The sequence below is a fragment of the Ammospiza nelsoni genome, chromosome 26 (assembly GCF_027579445.1).
Source record: "Ammospiza nelsoni isolate bAmmNel1 chromosome 26, bAmmNel1.pri, whole genome shotgun sequence".
In the NCBI taxonomy this organism is placed as follows: Eukaryota; Metazoa; Chordata; class Aves; order Passeriformes; family Passerellidae; genus Ammospiza; species Ammospiza nelsoni.
Window position 1 is genome coordinate 2089186 of NC_080658.1, and position 20393 is coordinate 2109578.

Sequence of the window (20393 nt, forward strand, 5' to 3'; positions counted from 1 at the left end):
AAAAACGACTTTCCTTCCATTACAACCCTTAAGTCTTGCTAGGGGTACAGAATTCTGTCCATTTTCAAAAGCTGAATAGATTGCCAAGACTTGAAAAACTCCCTCAAGCTGAAGAACTGAAATTAATGATTTCTATCTCCAGGGAAGGTAGAAAGGGTTACACTGGGAGTATTAATCCATTCTAGAGTGTAATTACATTTGAACAAGAAAAAAAATGAGTTTTGTTGTCACTTAATTATACCTCAATATCCCTCTGGAAATCAAACAGGTCAATTCGCTGCCAGTTACTGCCATCCAGGGCCAGAACATTCCATGCCTTTATCAGGGGAAAAAAATGTAAATGTGTGGTTAATATGGAAAAAAAATTTCAAAAAGGTCAGTGGGGACCTAATCACAATTTGTTCCTTTGAGAAATAACATTCTGTCCCAGGTGGGGAAGCTACAGGTAATTGCAGGCACCTGGAGCTTGGTGCCCTCAAAATTCAGAATTTTGAGCCCCCAGCCAGGGAAGAGGTGCCCTGGCTGCTTCTATTCCCTTGGGAGGTGCAGGAATTTCACATTCCTGGCTGGAATTTCCTCCAGAGGACACCTGGGCACAGGTGAGTCCCCCCACAGGGTTTGGGTTTGGTTTAAATCACCAAAATCTCCCGTGGTTCCTGCTCCAAAGGAGAGGCAGGAACTCAGAGTTGGTTGCTGTGTCCTCAGGTGAATTTAAAGTTTCAGTTACATCACCAAGGTAAACAAGGGGAGTTTTTAATAACCAGGAGACAGCACTGTGCAAGAGCCAGGGGTAAACACGGGGGGATTTTCCACCCCAAATCCCACACAGCAGCAGTTTTTGGGCAGGAGTTAGTGCAGAGTTACAACAGATGACAAAACTGAGCATAAATTGATTTTTTCGGGGTTTAAACCTCACTGCTGATGTTTGTTTGAAGGTCTGGGTATGGCCAGAGAAAAGCAGTGGGGGAATGCCCCAGTGGCTGCATCATTCCATGGGCAGTGCAGGGAACGTTCCAGAACCTTCCTGCACATCCCTGCAGGAACTGCCCGTGCTGTGCCATGGAACAGGGGCTGGGACGGGCCAGGAGAACACCCTGACATTGGCAAAGGATCCCTGAGAGCCCATTCTGCCAACACTGCTCTGCTGGGTTTCAGCTGGGAGCTCCTTCCCTGCACAACCCAGTGACAACTGCAATGCCCAGACACCACGCAGAGTAATTTTTAAATACAAATAACAATGTTTAAGCCTTTTTTTTTTTTTTTTTTTTTTAATTCCAATGTGCTTAGAGAATGAAATCAGTGGTGGCTGAGGTTTGGAGCCAGGACTGATGGGTTTGTGCAGGTGTCACCCAGGCAGGATGGTGACAGCACCCCAACACCTTCCCTGGATCACCACCCTGGCAGTCACCAGACACTGGCAGGGAAAAGAAATAAATCTGAATAAATCTGGCAGCTCCAGAAAATTGAACCTTCCAGTCCAGCTGGAGGAATTCCCCTCCCAAGCAAATAATCCAAGCTGGATTAATCCAATTCCAACCCCTCACTTTATTTCCATTCTTACTCCAACTACATCCAAGGAGAAAATGAACTTTCATTGACTGTGCAGCATCTCTGTGAATTCAAATTTCCACCAAAACCCACAGGATGGCATTTTGGGCTCATCCCATGTTGCAGGGAGTAAAACCCAGAATGAGGGGAGAGTTCTGGGCAAAACATCAGGCCCTGCCCTTTGTACCTGGGACACTGGAAAATGCTGCTCCAGCTTGGAATTCCCCCTCACTGGTGCTATGGGAATTTTCCAGGACTTCCAGGGGACACTAAATAACCTCAGCTGAGTGGCACAAAGCTCCCTGGGCAGGGAGGATTGTCACCCAAATGCAACATCCTGTTAAAATCCACCAGGAAGGAGGAAGGTTCTTACCCTGGAAACTTGAGCACAACGACACAGAGTGACCACATCCAGGAAAGAGAAAATTCTGGAATAGAAATAAGAGATACTTTATAGGTTATTGATATTTAAAACATAAAGGGACGTGGAAAACAAAAGAGGGAAAAAAAAAAAAAAAAAAAGGACTGGGACAGCAAAAGTTCTTTGTGATTTGGCTGAAAGCTGAACTGTGAAAGGAAGTGCAGAGGCAGCAGTTCCCAAATGGAAACAAAACACGGCCATGGAGGCACTGGGGACAGAAACCTCCCAGCCTGGAGTGGCTCCTGCCCCACAGCACTGGGACAGAAACCCCCCAGCCTGGAGTGGCTCCTGCCCCACAGCAATGGGACAGAAACCCCCCAGCCTGGAGTGGCTCCTGCCCCACAGCACTGGGGACAGAAATGTCCCAGCCTGGAGTGGCTCCTGCCCCACAGCAGTGGGGACAGAAACCCCCCAGCCTGGAGTGGGTTCTGCCCCACAGCACTGGGGACAAAAACCCCCCAGCCTGGAGTGGGTTTTGTCCCACAGCAATGGGGACAGAAACCCCCCAGCCTGGAGTGGGTTTTGTCCCACAGCATTGGGGACAGAAACCCCCCAGCCTGGAGTGGGTTTTGTCCCACAGCAATGGGACAGAAACCCCCCAGCCTGGAGTGGGTTTTGCCCCACAGCAATGGGGACAGAAACCCCCCAGCCTGGAGTGGGTTTTGCCCCACAGCAATGGGACAGAAACCTCCCAGCATGGAGTGGGTTCTGCCCCACAGCACTCACACAAGGGCAGAGCCAGCTGTGCTCGGCCAGGAGGGACAATGACACTGGGCTTTAATATTTTAATTTAATATCTTCAAATCGAAGACCACCTGAAAGAGAAGGCAAATGTCAGCCACAAGAATCCTGAGAAGCAGGTATGAAAAACCCTTCAGAAACACCAAAACTGAGGGAAAAGGATGGAGGGTAAATGCAGATTATTTATGAGAACATGGGTGCTAAAGGCATTTTACACTCTCACAAGTGGCAGAGCCAGCTGTGCTCAGCCAGGAGGGACAATGACAATGACACTGCGGTCACTCCTGAGTGCCACCCTGGGCCAGGGCACACCCCAGGACTGCTGGGCTATTTTTGGGACAAAGGAATGACACAGGGTTGTCCATCACACCCCACAGCTGGGCATGCAGGAAACTCCAGCCCATGGAGAGCTCCCAGTCTGCACCAAGCCATCAATAATGGATAAAATTCAATGGGGTTTCAATGGCTTTTGATGGGTTCTGGTCATTCAAACAATGGTGTCCCAAAACAGACGAGGTCAACGGGAGGGTGGGAGGACATCAAGGTCTCGTTCCCTTTAGGAACAATTATAAATCTGGAGTTTTTGCAAAGATAATACAAGAGTTCAACCACAATGTGCTTGAATATTTTCATTTAATATTTTCAACTTGAAGGCCACCCAAAAGAGAAGACAAATGATGCCAGCCACGAGCATGCTGAGAAGCAGGGATGGAAAAACCCTTCAGAAACACCAATATTGGGGGAAAAGACTGAGCTTCCCAAACAGGAATTAAATCTGGAATTGCAGCAAATTAAACTGCCTCACTACAAAGGGACTCCCTATATGTTTGATTTTGTCTGAACAGCTCAGCTCTGCACAATTTGGGTAAAACACTCACTTTGAGCAATTTGCAGGTTTGGAACATTTATTTTTCCACCCAAACAGGATTCCTGTCCTGCTCACAGCTGCCTGGTGAGCCCTTTGACATATTTTTATTCTTCAGAGTCCACAGTGGAGAAAATAATCCCCAAAATTAACTTTATCACCAAACACTGCTCACAGATGAAGGCAGACTGAGCTTCCCAAACAGGAATTAAATCTGGAATTGCAGCAGATTAAACTGCCTCACTGCAAAGGGACTCCCTATGTGTTTGATTTTGTCTGAACAGCTCAGCTCTGCACAATTTGGGTAAAACACACTCACTTTGAGCAATCTGCAGGTTTCAACCTCTTAATCCACTCAGGGGTTTCTAGGACTCCTCACTTTCCCACTGCTGCTCTAATTAGATTAGGGTCAGGACTCTCCTGAAATCCCTGCATGCTCTGAGGTGAGCCAGCTTAGACCTTCAGCTTTCTAAAATTACCAGCAGCAATTTGTGCCAGCAAACCCCTCCCACCATCCCAGTTCAATCCCAGTTCATTCCCAGTTCAGCCCTGCTCCCGCGGGCTGGGCAGGGGCACGGACACCACGGCTCTGCTGCCAGCTCAGAGCTGCCCATGGGCACAAGGGCAGCTCCCCAGGGATAAATCAGAATGTGGGCATGGCAGTGCCAGGCCTGGGCATGGGCTGGGCACGGAGTTAAAGCTGCTTAGGCCAGGAGAGAGCTGCAAAGTGCCTGCCCTGCCTGTGAGCCAGCAGGAAGAGCTGAATTCCTGCAGGATGATCCTGCTGGGGCCAGGCAGCAGCCCCATGTCACACTGGCAGTGCCAGCTGCTCCAGGAGGGCAGCACAGACACCTGTGCCAGGGAAATTGGGGCTGGGGGTGGCTGCCAGGCTCAGGGAGGGAAAGCAGCTCTCCAACAGCAGTGGGAATGCAGGGAAAAGGGACGGGATGTTGTCGTAAACATGTTTTATGAAAAATCCTTTCCTTGGGATTTTTCCTCCTGAGAAGCTGAGAGGCCTCAGGAACAAAATGCAAACATTGATTATCTGCTGCTGTGGGATGCAACAGGTGCATCTGGGATTGGTCTCATGTGGTTGTTTCTAATTAATGGCCAATCACAGTCAGCTGGCTCAGACTCTCTGTCTGAGCCACAAACCTTTGTTATCATTCTTCCCTATTCTATTCTTAGCCAGCCTTCTGATGAAATCCTTTCTTCTATTGTTTCACTACAGTTTTAATATCATATGTATGATAAAATAATAAATCAAACCTTCTGAAACATGGAGTGAGATCCTCATCTCTTCCCTCATCCTCAGACCCCTGTGAACACCATCACAGGATGTCACTCTGGGGACACATCCACAGCTGGAGCCAGCAGGGAGCACGGATTCATTTCCCAGGGAATTCTGCTTTTTGCTGCTTTGGCTCATTGCTGTGTGTGTGTGAAGGTCCAGCCACTTCCAGAGGTGTCACCACTGCAGGTGCAGCAGTGCCAGGACATGGACTGGTCACCATGCTGGGGCTGTCCCATCCCTGGCAGTGCCCAGTGCCAGGCTGGGCAGGGTTTGGAGCACCCTGGGACAGTGGGAGGTGTCCCTGCCCATGGCAGGTGGAACCAGACAATCCCTAAGGTCCCTTCCAACCCAAACCATCCCAGGATTCTGTGACCTGCCCATCCTGCCATGCTCTCTGAACATGCAGGACAATGTCCCCACTGCAGGTGGGACACAACAGGATGGTCACTGCTGACCCCAGACACATCAGAGCACCACCCTCCTGGTCCACCCCTGATTTTTAGGGATAACAAAAGCTGCTCTTCTCCTCTTTCACATCCTCCTCCTCTTTATTGTGCCTAAGTGCAGCTTTCACTCCACACCCAGGGGACCCTGAGGCTGGCTGAGAGTGGCCAGAGCAGGGACAGCACTTCAGAGCAGTGCCCAAACACACCAGCCTTTGTCCTGCACACAGTGCCACCCATTTACAGGAGATCCCTGCACAAAACCCATCCAAGCTTCTCTTTCAAAGGCTGCACTGTCAATGCACAGTAATTAATTAGCACAGTATGCTAACAGTGAATTGCAGCTCTCCAAACCATCACTTATGAGCTTTAAACATTTATCAACTCCTGATTTCCCCTTGGTTCCACCACATCCTGAACAATTCCCTGCTCTCCAGCAGGTTGGGATGACCAGGGACAGCAGGACACAACAGGCACAGACATTTCCAGGACACAGTGGGATCGGGTGGGAAATGCCCACAGGATCAGGTGGGAAATGCCCACAGGATCGGGTGGGAAATGCCCATGGAACCAGGTGGGAAATGCCCATGGGATCGGGTGGGAAATGCCCATGGAACCAGGTGGGAAATGCCCATGGAACCAGGTGGGAAATGCCCATGGGATCGGGTGGGAAATGCCAATGGAACCAGGTGGGAAATGCCAATGGAACCAGGTGGGAAATGCCCATGGAACCAGGTGGGAAATGCCCATGGAACCAGGTGGGAAATGCCAATGGAACCAGGTGGGAAATGCCCATGGGATTGGGTGGGAAATGCCAATGGAACCAGGTGGGAAATGCCCATGGGATCGGGTGGGAAATGCCCATGGAACCAGGTGGGAAATGCCCATGGAACCAGGTGGGAAATGCCCATGGGATTGGGTGGGAAATGCCAATGGAACCAGGTGGGAAATGCCAATGGAACCAAGTGGGAAATGCCCATGGAACCAGGTTGGAAATGCCCATGGAACCAGGTGGGAAATGCCCATGGGATTGGGTGGGAAATGCCCATGGGATTGGGTGGGAAATGCCCATGGGATCGGGTGGGAAATGCCCATGGAACCAGGTGGGAAATGCCCACAGGATCGGGTGGGAAATGCCCATGGAACCAGGTGGGAAATGCCCATGGGATCGGGTGGGAAATACCCATGGGATCAGGTGGGAAATGCCAATGGAACCAGGTTGGAAATGCCCATGGAACCAGGTGGGAAATGCCCATGGGATTGGATGGGAAATGTCCATGGAACCAGATGGGAAATGCCCATGGGATCGGGTGGGAAATGCCAATGGGATCAGGTGGGAAATGCCCATGGGATCGGGTGGGAAATGCCCATGGGATCGGGTGGGAAATGCCCATGGAACCAGGTGGGAAATGCCAATGGAACCAGGTGGGAAATGCCAATGGGATCGGGTGGGAAATGCCAATGGAACCAGGTGGGAAATGCCCTTCCAGGTGAAGCAGTGAAAATTAAAGAGTCATCCCTTCTCCCTGCTCCTTTCATTGCAGAAGTGAGCCAGCAGCATTTCCCTGGGTCACACTCCCCTCCCCACACACTTCACTGTCACTGAGTGTTGACAGAACCAGCTTCTTGCAGTGTAAGAAATGTTGTTGTTGTTAATAATTCAAACTTCTCCTGCCTCTGCTTTCCCCATTTCCAGCCCAACACCTGAGCTCAAAGCACTGAAACTCAGCTCTGCTTCCAGAGCCCAAAATGAGGGACAATCACCCCACACTCCCCTCCTGCTTCCCACAGGGCAGAATCATCCACAGAGACCTTAAAGGATTTTCAAACCCTAAAATCCCACCAAGTCTGATCTATTTGGTGTTTGCCACCCTGCCAGGAGCTGAACATGTGGCTCCTGTTGACAAGGGACAGGGCAAATTCCACTTGAGTGGAACTGGAACAGAGGGATTCACTTTTATTTTCAACTGAAGCCCTCAGAGAAGCAGAATCCTGTTCTCCACATCAGCCCATCCCCACCAGGAGCATTTATGAGAGGATCCCTCACTCCTCCATTCACCAAACAGACAACCAAGCAAATCAACCCAGCATTGAAAACCCCACAACTGAATTTTCTCAGGAATGGGGGAAAGCTCTTGGAATTTCCTGGATTTTTTCCCACTTTCCCAAAACCCTTTCCCCATTTTTCTTGCCTCTTCCAACCCTTTCCCTCCATCATTCCCACCTTTTACCATCCTCTCCCATTTCCCTAAAGCTTTTCCCACATTCCCTGGATCTTTTCCCACTTTTTCCACATCCTCTCCCAACTTCCTTAAATTTTCTCCTGCTTTCCCTCCATCCTCCAGGATTTAGCTTGGATCTTTTCTCACCTTTTCCCAAAATCCCTTCCCACCTTCCCTCCATCCTCCAGATTTTTCCATCCATCCTTTCCCACATTCCCTGGATCCTTTCCAATCTTTTCCCAAAATCCTTTCCCACCTTCCCTCCATCCTCCAGATTTTTCCCTCCATCCTTTCCCACATTCCCTGGATCTTTTCCCACTTTCCCAAAACCCTTTCCTGTTTTTCCCACATCCTCTTCCAACCAACTTCCTTAAATTTCCTCCTGCTTTCCCTCCACCCTCCAGGATTTACCCTGAATCCTTTCCCACCTTTTCCCAAAATCCCTTCCCACTTTCCCTTCATCCTCCAGATTTTTCCATCCATCCTTTCCCACATTCCCTGGATCCTTTCCAATCTTTTCCCAAAATCCTTTCCCACTTTTCCTCCATCCTCCAGGATTTACCCTGAATCTTTTCCCACCCTTTCCCAAAATCCTTTTCCTCCATCCTCCAGGATTTACCCTGGATCCTTTCCCACCTTTTCCCAAAATCCTTTCCCACCTTCCCTCCATCCTCCAGATTTTTCCCTCCATACTTTCCCACCTTCCCTGGATCTTTTCACCCTTTCCCCCCCACCACTCCCCAGGGGTTTAATTTGGGAATTTTCCCTCCCATCAGGACAAGAGAAGGACCCAGAATTCCCAGATTTAGCCCAAACTGCTGACACAGACCTTTGACCTGCCTCTGTTTGGCTCTGGCTTTGGGAGTGACCTGATCCAAACTCATGATTTGGGAGCAGAGCAGCAAAATCCTGGATGGAAATACCAACCCACCGGTGTCCAGGGAGGACTCACCGAAGCAGCAGCTCTTTGGGCAGTTTCTTGTTGATTGCAGCTTCATCGTTGTTTGAGAACATCTGCAAACACAAAAAAAAAAAAAAGGCAAAATTTAGCCCCAAATCAAGGCAACAAACCCTGATTTACCTCAGGGAAAAAGTGGTTGGTTCATGAGGATGTTTCCAGATATCCCAGGAAATTCCTAGCTGATAAACTTTGTGCTGCAGCTTTCCAGTTTCTGCATCACAGAAAATCAAAATATTTTAGAGCACGGTGCGAGGATGGTCTGTAAATTGAGAGATGAAATAGAAACTGAGATTTGCAGCTGTTGCAGGGAAGTAAATGATAATCAGGATGTGCTTGTGAGCTGGCACTGACTGGAGAGGCTCCCTCAGCACACATCAAAACTGGGAGGTTTCACAGACCAAACATCTGGCCAAGGAGAGGCAGAAAGATCCAGAAGCCCAAATATTCACCAAACAGAGCTGGAAGGTGCAGCAGGGTTGGTTGCTGTGATGGAAAAGGTGCCCCAGAATGTTCTCCCAGCCCTCAGGAGCTCTGGGACAAACAGGGCTGATTTTTAAACCACCAAGAATGGATTAAAGGGAGTTGAGATGTTTGGTGCTGCACAGGGAGGAGGGATAATGCTGGGAAAGCTCAGTGCTGTGCCAAGCAATGAGGGCAGAGCTGGGTCTGGGATCCCCCCAAATCCAGGGACAACACCTGGTGCACCAAGGAGTCCCAAGGCAAACAGGGAGAAAAGGCTCACATGAAAAATAGAAATAAAAACAGCTCTAAGATTTGGTATGGTCTTGCCAGATTTAGTATTGTCTTGCCATGGGGAAAATCCAGCACCTCCCAAATAACCTGTCCCTGAGCATGGATCCATGATATCCCAAATGTCCTGTACCTGAGCATGGATTCAATCCCATAATATCCCAAATGTCCTGTACCTGAGCATGAATCCAATCCCATCCCAAATATCCTGTCCCTGAGCATGGATCCAACCCCATAATATCCCAAATATCCTGTACCTGAGAAAGGATCCATCACACCCCAAATGTCCTGTACCTGAGCATGGATCCAACCCCACCACATCCCAAATATCCTGTCCTTGAGTATGAATCCATCTCATCCCAAATATCCTGTACCTGAGCATGGATCCAACCCCATAATATCCCAAATATCCTGTCCCTCAGCATGGATCCAACCCCATCGCAAATATCCTGTCCCTGAGCAAGGATCCAGTCCCATCCCAAATATCCTGTACCTCAGCATGGATCCAACCCCACCACATTCCAAATATCCTGTCCTTGAGTATGAATCCAATCCCATCCCAAATATCCTGTCCCCGAGCATGGATCCATCAAACCCCAAATATCCTGTACCTGAGCATGGATCCAACCCCATAATATCCCAAATATCCTGTACCTGAGCATGGATCCAATCCCATCCCAAATGTCCTGTCCCTGAGCATGGATCCATCCCCATAATATCCCAAATATCCTGTCCCTGAGCATGGATCCATGATACCCCAAATATCCTGTCCCTGAGCATGGATCCAATCCCAAATATCCTGTCCGTCAGCATGGATCCAACCCCATAATATCCCAAATGTCCTGTACCTGAGCATGGATCCAATCCCATCCCAAATGTCCTGTACCTCAGCATGGATCCAATCCTAAATATCCTGTCCCTGAGCATGGATCCAACCCCAATACATCCCAAATATCCTGTACCTGAGCATGGATCCATCACATCCCAAATATCCTGTCCCTGAGCATGGACCCAATCCCAAATATCCTGTACCTGAGAAAGGATCCATCACACCCCAAATGTCCTGTCCCTGAGCATGAATCCAATCCCACCACAACTTAACATGAAATCCAGAGAGAAAATCCAATGTGCTGCCACTGAATGTCCCTTTGAATGCTCCGTTTGCTGATGGAAATCTGGGGATTGAGGAACACCAAGGATTTCAGAGTCACAGGCTGTGCTCCCAAATCCCAGTTTCCTTCTGAATTATCCCAGACACCAGAGCAGGGTGCTGAGGTGGCAACTCTCAAACTCCCACCCCAAAATGAAATCCAACACAAGTGCTGCTCCCCCCCAGACCCTTTAATCACTTCCCAGCAGGAATATCACAAATCCTGAGCAGAAAGCAGCCCCTGGCAGCTCTCAGCCCAATTAGCTGCTAATTAAACTGAGCTTTTGCCATTCCCAGCTCTCCCAGGGCTGTCCCCTCCCATCTCCAGGTGACTCTGGGTGGGGACAGACATTCCCAAGGCTGGGAGAGCAGCACCCGCACATTTGGGACAGCACCAGCTAATTAAAGTGATTAATTGATTGATTAGGAGATGGAGGAAATGATGGAGGAGGAATACAGAGGAATGATTTATGGGGAAAAAAGAGATGTGATTCCTTTTCCCACAGTTCCAGACCCAAAGCCTTTTCCCAGACCTTGAATCAGGAGAATTCAATCAAATTCTCCGATCCAAAAAAAAAAAAAAGGATCAGAGAAATTAAAGGAGCAATCAGAGAGCAAGAACAGACCTCCAGAAAGGAACCAGAACAATCAGACCAAATCAAATAAAAGAACCAGGAGCAATCAGAATTCCAGAAAGGAACCAGAACAATCAGACCAAATTAAATAAAAGAACCAGGAGCAATCAGAATTCCAGAAAGGAACCAGAACAGCACAAGGGCAGGGAGGGTTAAAACAGAGATTCAGAAGCAGCCAGGAACCTCCTGTGCCTATCAAAGCCCTCAGCAGGAAAATCTCACCTCAGCCCCAGCACAAATCCCATCCCCAGAGCTTTCTGCAGGACTTTGCCTTTCCCAGCACTGCCCAGACCTTAAATCAGGACTCTCCTCCCCAAAAAAAAGGATCAGAAAAATTAAAGGAGCAATCAGACTTCCAGAAAGGGACCAGAACAATCAGACCTCCAGAAAGGAACCAGAACAATCAGACCAAATCAAATAAAGGAACCAGGAGCAATCAGAACTCCAGAAAGGAACCAGAACAATCAGACCAAATAAAATAAAAGAACCAGGAGCAATCAGACCTCCAGAAAGGAACCAGAACAGCACAAGGGCAGGGAGGGTTAAACCAGAGATTCAGAAGCAGCCAGGAACCTCCTGTGCCTATCAAAGCCCTCAGCCCCAGCACAAATCCCATCCCCAGAGCTTTCTGCAGGAGTTTCCCTTTGACCAGCACTAATCTAAAGGAATGTTTGTTTTTTGGCTCACTAAAAATAGTCCTTGGACTTAAACCCTGATGGGCCCCAGGCAGGATGGGCTCCAGGGGAGAACCTCAGCATGGAATTCCCATCCCTGGAACTCTGGATGCATCTCCAGACCTGTTTTCTCCAGAATTCCTTCAAAGCCTGAGTGAAAAAAGCAGAAATCAGGCTGGAATTGGGATTTTGCTAAGTCATGGCAGCACGTACAGCTAAATATACCACGGCCATGGGGACCTTCTGGCAAGTCCATACAAAAATAAAGCTCTGAAAAAATGTCAGTGGCTATTCTAGACTGCCAGGCTTTCAAAATGCTTCAAGGGATAAAAACGAAATGCTTCAAATTTTCTTCTTCTAACATCTCTTTGGTGTTGTCCAAAAGAAGAAATGATCGAAATGACATTAAAAAAATCACATTTTTCTTGTGTGTAAATTTACAGTTCTGTTCCAAACACAGAATCCTCCACCAAGGAGCAGCAGTGTGAAGCCACAGGGGATTTTGGGAAGAAATTCCTCCCTGTGAGGGTGGGGAGAGGCTGGGATGGAATTCCCAGAGCAGCTGGGGCTGTCCCTGGAGCTCTGGCAGTGTCCAAGGCCAGGCTGGAAGGGTTTGGAGCCCCCTGGGACAGTGGGAGGGGATTTAAGGTCCAACCCAAACCCAAACCAGGCTGAAATTCTATGGAATTAAGGAAATTTATGAAAACAGATGGGGCAAAAGTGACCACAAGGCAGAGCTCGCACTCAGCACAACTTGAAACTGTTAATTTCCTTTAAAAACTCCTCCTGATGCCCACTCTGACCCCAAACACCTGAAAGCACAAAATTCAAAGCTCAGTGGAGAAAAAGGGATGAAGATAATTCAGAGCTTTAGGGAATTAGTGGCTGCAGGGTTACAGGAGGCACCTGGGTCAGCAAGAGACAGAATTATCCACCTGGATGTTCAGGGAAAAGAACCAGAATTATCCACCTGGATGTTCAGGGAAAAGAACCAGAATTATCCACCTGGATGTTCAGGGAAAAGAACCAGAATTATCCACTCTGATGTTCACTCCAAGGAAAAAGAACCAGAATTATCCACCTTGATATCCAGGGAAAAGAACCAGAATTATCCACCTTGATGGTCAATCCAAGGAAAAAGAACCAAAATTATCCACCTTGATGTCCAGGGAAAAGAACCAGAATTATCCACCTGGATGTTCAGGGGAAAAGAACCAGAATTATCCACCTGGATGTTCACTCCAGGAAAAAGAACTAGAATTATCCACCTTGATATTCAGGGAAAAGAACCAGAATTATCCACCTGGATGTTCATTCCAGGGAAAAGAACCAGAATTATCCACCTTGATGTCCAGGGAAAAGAACCAGAATTATCCACCTGGATGTTCATTCCAGGGAAAAGAACCAGAATTATCCACCTTGATGTCCAGGGAAAAGAACCAGAATTATCCACCTGGATGTTCATTCCAGGGAAAAGAACCAGAATTATCCATCCTGATGTTCACTCCAAGGAAAAAGAACCAGAACTATCCACCTGGATGTTCAGGGGAAAAGAACCAGAATTATCCACCCTGATATTCAGGGAAAAAAACCAGAATTATCCACCCAGATGTGGAACCTCTGGAGAGCCTGGGAAGCACCAACACAGCACCAAGGGCACCACAGAGAGGGGAAGGACACCAAGGGACAAGGTGACACCCATTTCTATACAAAACCCACCAAGAGGTGGGCAGGAAATAAAAGCAAAAAATATTCCCCAAAACACAAGCAATAAAATGCTGTCATGTCTCAAAGCTAATGCCAAGGAATCAATGCAGAATTTAAAACCAATATTAGTAAATATTTTGATTTTTAACGGCTCTAACTTGTTTATTTTGGGGATAGAAACTGTGTGAGGTGACAAATTTGTGGGTGATGATGAGGATGAAGCTGCTGTGAGGCCTGGAGCTCCCTGCCCTCATGGGCCCCTCTAATTCAGGATATTCCAGGGTTCTGGGAGCTCTGATCCACCAGGAAATGCTGGTCAGACCCTCCACAACTGCACACAAGCACAGGGAATGAAGCAATTCAAACCCAGGCAGAAAACAGGCTGCAATTATTAATTATTAGAGAGCAAATAATGTGCTCTGGAAATGAGTTTTAGGTTGGGACAGGTGGGGGATCGAGCACTGATGGCAGAAATGAAGCATTACATCCACAGCTTGAATATTTTGGATTTACAGCCCACCCAGTCTGGATCAAGACACTTTGGAGATGAAACTTCCAAGCTCCAAAAGTCTTTTCTGTTCTGAAAGCTCTGGGTGAAATTTTGGAGTTTAAACTCCAAACCAGCTTTCTGTTGTGAAAGCTCTGGGTGAATTTTTGGAGTTTAAACTCCAAAAGTCTTTTCTGTTCTAAAAGCTCTGTGTGAATTTTTGGAGTTTAAACTCCAAACCAGTTTTCTGTTCTGAAAGCTCTGGGTGAATTTTCAGAGTTTAAACTCCAAAAGTCTTTTCTGTTCTGAAAGCTCTGGGTGAATTTTTGGAGTTTAAACTCCAAACCAGCTTTCTGTTCTAAAAGCTCTTTATGAATTTTTGGATTTTAAACTCCATAAGTGTTTTCTGTTCTGAAAGCTCTGTGTGAATTTTTGGAGTTTAAACTCCGTAAGTGTTTTCTGTTCTGAAAGCTCTGGGTGAATTTTTGGAGTTTAAACTCTGCCTCTGAGATGCACTGGGAGGTTCCTCCAGCTGTAAGGCTGCTGGCTGCCAGCCCAAATCCCAGGATTTTCTGGTAGAATTTGTACCAATTTTATCTGTCATGCTCCACATGGAGATGAACAATCCCAGCACAGTCACTGACACAAGGCAAGAGTCACAGCAAAGCTCACCCAGTGAAAACAGCTGAGCATGAAGCACAAAACAACAGGAAAAATGTGGAATTCCCTTCAGAAAAGCTCAGTGAAGCTTTGAGACAACTCCTTACAAACGTGTTCAACATGGACTGACACATTGCCTCGAGTTCTGCTCATCTGGGGAGAAAATTCAAACAACAGAGACATGAGAGACATCAGCTCCATTCCCAGGACAAGAGCTTCACTGAGCTTTTCTGAAGGGAATTCCACATTTTTCCTGTTGTTTTGTGCTTCCTGCTCAGCTGTTTTCACTGGGTGAGCTTTGCTGTGACTCTTGCCTTGTGTCAGTGACTGTGCTGGGATTGTTCATCTCCATGTGGAGCATGACAGATAAAATTGGTACAAATTCTACCAGAAAATCCTGGGATTTGGGCTGGCAGCCAGCAGCCTTACAGCTGGAGAAACCTCCCAGTGCATCTCAGAGGCAGAGTTTAAACTCCAAAAATTCACCCAGAGCTTCCAGAACAGAAAACTGGTTTGGAGTTTAAACTCCAAAAATTCACACAGAGCTTTTAGAACAGAAAAGACTTTTGGAGTTTAAACTCCAAAAATTCACACAGAGCTTTCACAACAGAAAGCTGGTTTGGAGTTTAAAATCCAAAAATTCACACAGAGCTTTCAGAACAAAAAAGACTTATGGAGTTTAAACTCCAAAAATTCACCCAGAGCTTCCAGAACAGAAAACTGGTTTGGAGTTTAAACTCCAAAAATTCACACAGAGCTTTTAGAACAGAAAAGACTTTTGGAGTTTAAACTCCAAAAATTCACCCAGAGCTTTCAGAACATAAAAGACTTATGGAGTTTAAAATCCAAAAATTCAACCTGAGCTTTCAGAACAGAAAACTGGTTTGGAGTTTAAACTCCAAAAATTCACACAGAGCTTTCAGAACAGAAAAGACTTTTGGAGTTTAAACTCCAAAAATTCACCCAGAGCTTTCAGAACAGAAAGCTGGTTTGGAATTTAAACTCCAAAAATTCACCCAGAGCTTTTAGAACAAAAAAGACTTATGGAGTTTAAACTCCAAAAATTCACCCAGAGCTTCCAGAACAGAAAACTGGTTTGGAGTTTAAACTCCAAAAATTCACACAGAGCTTTTAGAACAGAAAAGACTTTTGGAGTTTAAACTCCAAAAATTCACACAGAGCTTTCACAACAGAAAGCTGGTTTGGAGTTTAAACTCCAAAAATTCACCCAGAGCTTTCAGAACATAAAAGACTTATGGAGTTTAAAATCCAAAAATTCAACCTGAGCTTTCAGAACAGAAAACTGGTTTGGAGTTTAAACTCCAAAAATTCACACAGAGCTCTCAGAACAGAAAAGACTTATGGAGTTTAAACTCCAAAAATTCACACAGAGCTTTTAGAACAGAAAACTGGTTTGGAGTTTAAAATCCAAAAATTCACACAGAGCTTTCAGAACAGAAAGCTGGTTTGGAGTTTAAACTCCAAAGATTCACCCAGAGCTTTCAGAACAGAAAAGACTTTTGGAGCTTGGAAGTTTCATCTCCAAAGTGTCTTGATCCAGACTGGGTGGGCTGTAAATCCAAAATATTCAGGCTGTGGATGTAATGCTTCATTTCTGCCATCAGTGCTCGATCCCCCACCTGCCCCAACCTAAAAAACTGAGCTGCCTTCCTGGAGGCAAAGCAAATATTGCACTGCAGAGATAAGTCCCAATGAAGTGACACAGAAATGCAAGGGCTCCATGCAAAGAATGGAGTTGTTTACATCCAACAAGCAGCTCTGAGCAGGGAATTTTCCCTCCAGCCTGTACTTACACAGGGAATTTCATTTAAAAACCCATCCAGTTTAATCTGCACGAAGTCTCCAAGGGAATGGCTGGCTGCTGGGTGAGGCCAGGCTGTCAGAGTGGCTGTGGGGATGCTCTGAAAGGATCAGGAGCAGGAGCAGGAGCAGGAGCAGGAGCAGGAGCAGGATGGGAATGTGGGTGCTGCCCTCCTGCCCCTCTGGCTCCCAACCAGAGCTCTGTCAGGCCAAATCCTGACTAAGCAGGACAAACAGAAATAGAGGCCAGCCCAAAGGGCTTATTACAGGCTTAATATTCCTAAAAATAGCTGGACAGGCAGGGGGCTGGATGGGCTGCTTGCTTGGGAAAGCTGAAATTGCTGCTGGGATGGAGGAGCTGCCTGAGCCCAGGCTGCATTTGGGATACATTAAATAAAGAGCATTTTTTGAGGTGTTTTGAAGCAGCAATGATCCAGATTAAACCCTACAGGAATGGGGCCCAGGATGAAGCTTTTCCTGCTGCACACCCCTCAGGGAAATCCCTCAGGGCTGGATGGGCAAAGGGACAAGGTTGTGCTGCTGCCTCCAGAAGGGAAAACTCCACAGGCACAGGTGAGACACCAAAACCCCAACCCAAAATATGCTGGGATTCTGTAAAAGCACCTTGCCAGGGCCAACACTGTCACACAACCCATTCACACAGCTCCTGGCAGAGGGAGCAAGAAGAAGTGAATTTGGGGCAAAAACAGCAATAAAACTTTGGGACAGCAGCGCTGTCTCTGGGGTCACACAGGCTGAGGCCAAAACCCATTTTCCTGGTGGCCTGGGCCAAGCCCCAACTGATTTTTGCTTCCAAATCTCCCCAAATCCCTGTTCCCTCTGCTCAGGCCACAGCAGCAGCACAGTGAGGGTGTGAAACACAACTCCCACGTGTCCATATCCCACTGAAAGGGTTTCCCTCCAGAACCTGCTGCCAGGTACATTCAGCCTCTTTTATTCACCTGTTTTGTTCTCCTCCCCCAGTCCTGGCTGCCAGACAGTTCTCCCAAAAACAGCCCTGACCCCTCGCTGTGCCCAGCTGAAATCCCAATTTCAATCCCAATTCCAGCCCCAATCCCAGCCTGAGTTACCCGAGGGTCACCGGCGGCATCCGAGCGGCTCCTCCGGGTGGCCCTGACAGGACCTGGAGCAGCTCAGGGAGCAGCAGCAGCTCTCACTTTAATTCAGCTTTAATTCAGCTTTAATTCAGCTTTAATTCAGCTTTAATTCAGATTTAATTCCTCACCAGCTGAATGAGGAAACCCCTCCCCAACACCAGACACAGGCAGGGAGAGGTTGGGCAGCACCAACCCCGTCCCTGCTGCCACAGGTGACACCTGAGGTGGCCCAGAACAGATTTCTGATAGAAAACGATGCTGGTTTCTCACACACACCTGCTAAAGTTTTAAATTCCCAAGGTTTTAAAATCCCAATCCCAATCCCAGCCCCAGCCCCAATCCCAGCCTGAGTTACCCGAGGGTCACCGGCAGCATCCGAGCGGCTCCTCCTGGGTGGCCCTGACAGGACCTGGAGCAGCTCAGGGAGCAGCAGCAGCTCGCACTTAATCAGCTTTAATTCAGCTTTAATTCAGCTTTAATTCAGCTTTAATTCCTCACCAGCTGAATGAGGAAACCCCTCCCAGCATCAGACACAGGCAGGGAGAGGTTGGGCAGCACCAACCCCGTCCCTGCTGCCACAGGTGACACCTGAGCTGGCCTAGAACAGATTTCTGATAGAAAACGATGCTGGTTTCTCACACACACCTGCCAAAGTTTTAAATTCCCAAGGTTTTAAAATCCCAATCCCAATCCCAATCCCAATTCCAGCCCCAATCCCAATCCCAGCCTGAGTTACCCGAGGGTCACCGGCGGCATCCGAGCGGCTCCTCCGGGCGGCCCTGGCAGGACCTGGAGCAGCTCAGGAGCAGCAGCAGCTCTCACTTTAATTCAGCTTTAATTCAGCTCTAATTCAGCTCTAATTCAGCTTTAATTCCTCACCAGCTGAATGAGGAAACCCCTCCCCAACACCAGACACAGCCAAGGAGAGGTTGGGCAGCACCAACCCCGTCCCTGCTGCCCAGGCTGCTCCAAGCCCACAGGTGACACCTGAGGTGGCCCAGAACTGATTTCTGATAGAAAAAGATTTTTTCATGGTGCTGGTTTCTCACACACACCTGCCAAGGTTTTAAATTCACAGCTCTGCCCACAAGAACAACATCCAGACCCAAAAAGGAAGAGTATAAATAAGACAAAAACTTCCTGACTTTCTCAGGACGGTCCCTGGCCATTAAACACCCACTACCAGCATTTATTTTTATTTTTTTAGGAGCTCATTTTAGCAGGGCAACAATTTACTACAAATACACTTAGAATGGATTAAAAAAATAAAAATCAAATCCAAAAACTGAGACATGATTCAGAATTTTCAGCCTAAACCCAAGACTCACCCAGCTCTCTGAGGCTCAGCACAATTCAAATAAGCTGCTTTGATAAATTATAGTTCTGCCCCTCCCCAACACCTGCAATTCTGTTATTATTGCTGGTAATATTGTCATTATTACTATGATTATTATTGGTAATAAGGTGTTTTTTTCACTGCTGCCTTTGTATCCTGCTATTATGTAAGAAGATGCTGGGATCATTGGCATAAATATTGGGAAATAAAGGGAATTATGGTGAATTAAATAAAAAAAATCCACCAGAGCTGAGGTGTGAAGGGCAGTTTGTCCCAAAGGAGAACTGTGGATGCCCAAACCCCAATAAAGGGGTGCTGGCTCCTCCTCAGGGCTGAGCACATCCAGGTTTCACCCCAATCAGGGAGGATCAAACCCTGCCAGGCCTGACTTTCCCAATGCTGTGACTCAAAGGAAGCTCCCAGGCAGCGAAAACAGTAATTAGTGCAGTGTGCCAGACCCCAATTAGTGCTGGTGTCCCAAAGAAATGGGATGGGCCAGCCCTGAGTCCCTTTCCTGCACAGCCCCTGTCCCCAGGGCCACCTGGGATCCCCAAAATGTCCCCTGGAGGAGCTGCTGTGAAGTCACCCTGGGCTGTTCATGCCAGGAAATCCTCACTGGGGTCAGACACGAAATCCTGGCATGGTTTGGGTTGGGGGGAGCTTAAAGGTCACCCAGTGCCACCCCTGCCATGGCAGGGACACCTCCCAGTGTGCCAGGCCCCAATTAATGATGGTGTCCCAAAGAAATGGGATGTGCCAGCCCTGAGTCCCTCTCCTGCACAGCCCCTGTCCCCAGGGCCACCTGGGACCCCCAAAATGTCCCCTGTAGGAGCTGCTGTGAAGTCACCCTGGGCTGTTCATGCCAGGAAATCCTCACTGGGGTCAGACATGAAATCCTGGCATGGTTTGGGTTGGGGGAACTTTGAAGGTCACCCAGTGCCACCCCTGCCATGGCAGGGACACCTCCCAGTGTGCCAGGCCCCAATTAGTGCTGGTGTCCCAAAGAAATGGGATGTGCCAGCCCTGAGTCCCTCTCCTGCACAACCCCTGTCCCCAGGGCCACCTGGGACCCCCAAAATGTCCCTTGGAGGAGCTGCTGTGAAGTCACCCTGGGCTGTTTAACCCTAGAATCAGGCAGGAAATCCTCACTGGGGTCAGACACGAAATCCTGGCATGGTTTGGGTTGGGGGAACTTTGAAGGTCACCCAGTGCCACCCCTGCCATGGCAGGGACACCTCCCACTGTCCCCTGTCCCCTGCCAGGGGCAGCCACAGCTGCTCTGGGAACCTGTGCCAGGGAGGAATTTCCTCCCAATATCCAAATCTCTCCTTTTTTTAGTTTAAAACCCTCTCATTTTTCCTTACCGTGGAAAAAGTCCTGTACCCCTGGTGGGGGTGGAGCTGGATGAGTTTTTAAGGCCCTTCCAACCCAAAATGTGCTGGGATTCTGTAAAATCACTTTGGCCAACATTCCCATTGTCACCCGACCCTGCCAGAGGGAGGAGGAAGTGAATCCTATTTGGGGCAAAAATAGCAATAAAAATAAAAATAATATTGGGAC

At 47.9% G+C, this 20393-nt stretch overlaps 1 protein-coding gene across 1 annotated transcript in view; it reads right to left on the minus strand.

The window, feature by feature from the left end:
* The window catches only part of FBXL20 (F-box and leucine rich repeat protein 20), a 41864-nt gene that overhangs the window by 14782 nt on the left and 6689 nt on the right, over positions 1-20393 (minus strand). The window contains exons 2-4 of the mRNA XM_059489110.1: positions 8487-8548; positions 1922-1976; positions 242-316 (exon numbers count right to left, since the gene is read on the minus strand). Coding sequence (XP_059345093.1) covers positions 242-316; positions 1922-1976; positions 8487-8548 — 192 coding nt within the window. The remainder of the gene's footprint in view (positions 1-241; positions 317-1921; positions 1977-8486; positions 8549-20393) is intronic.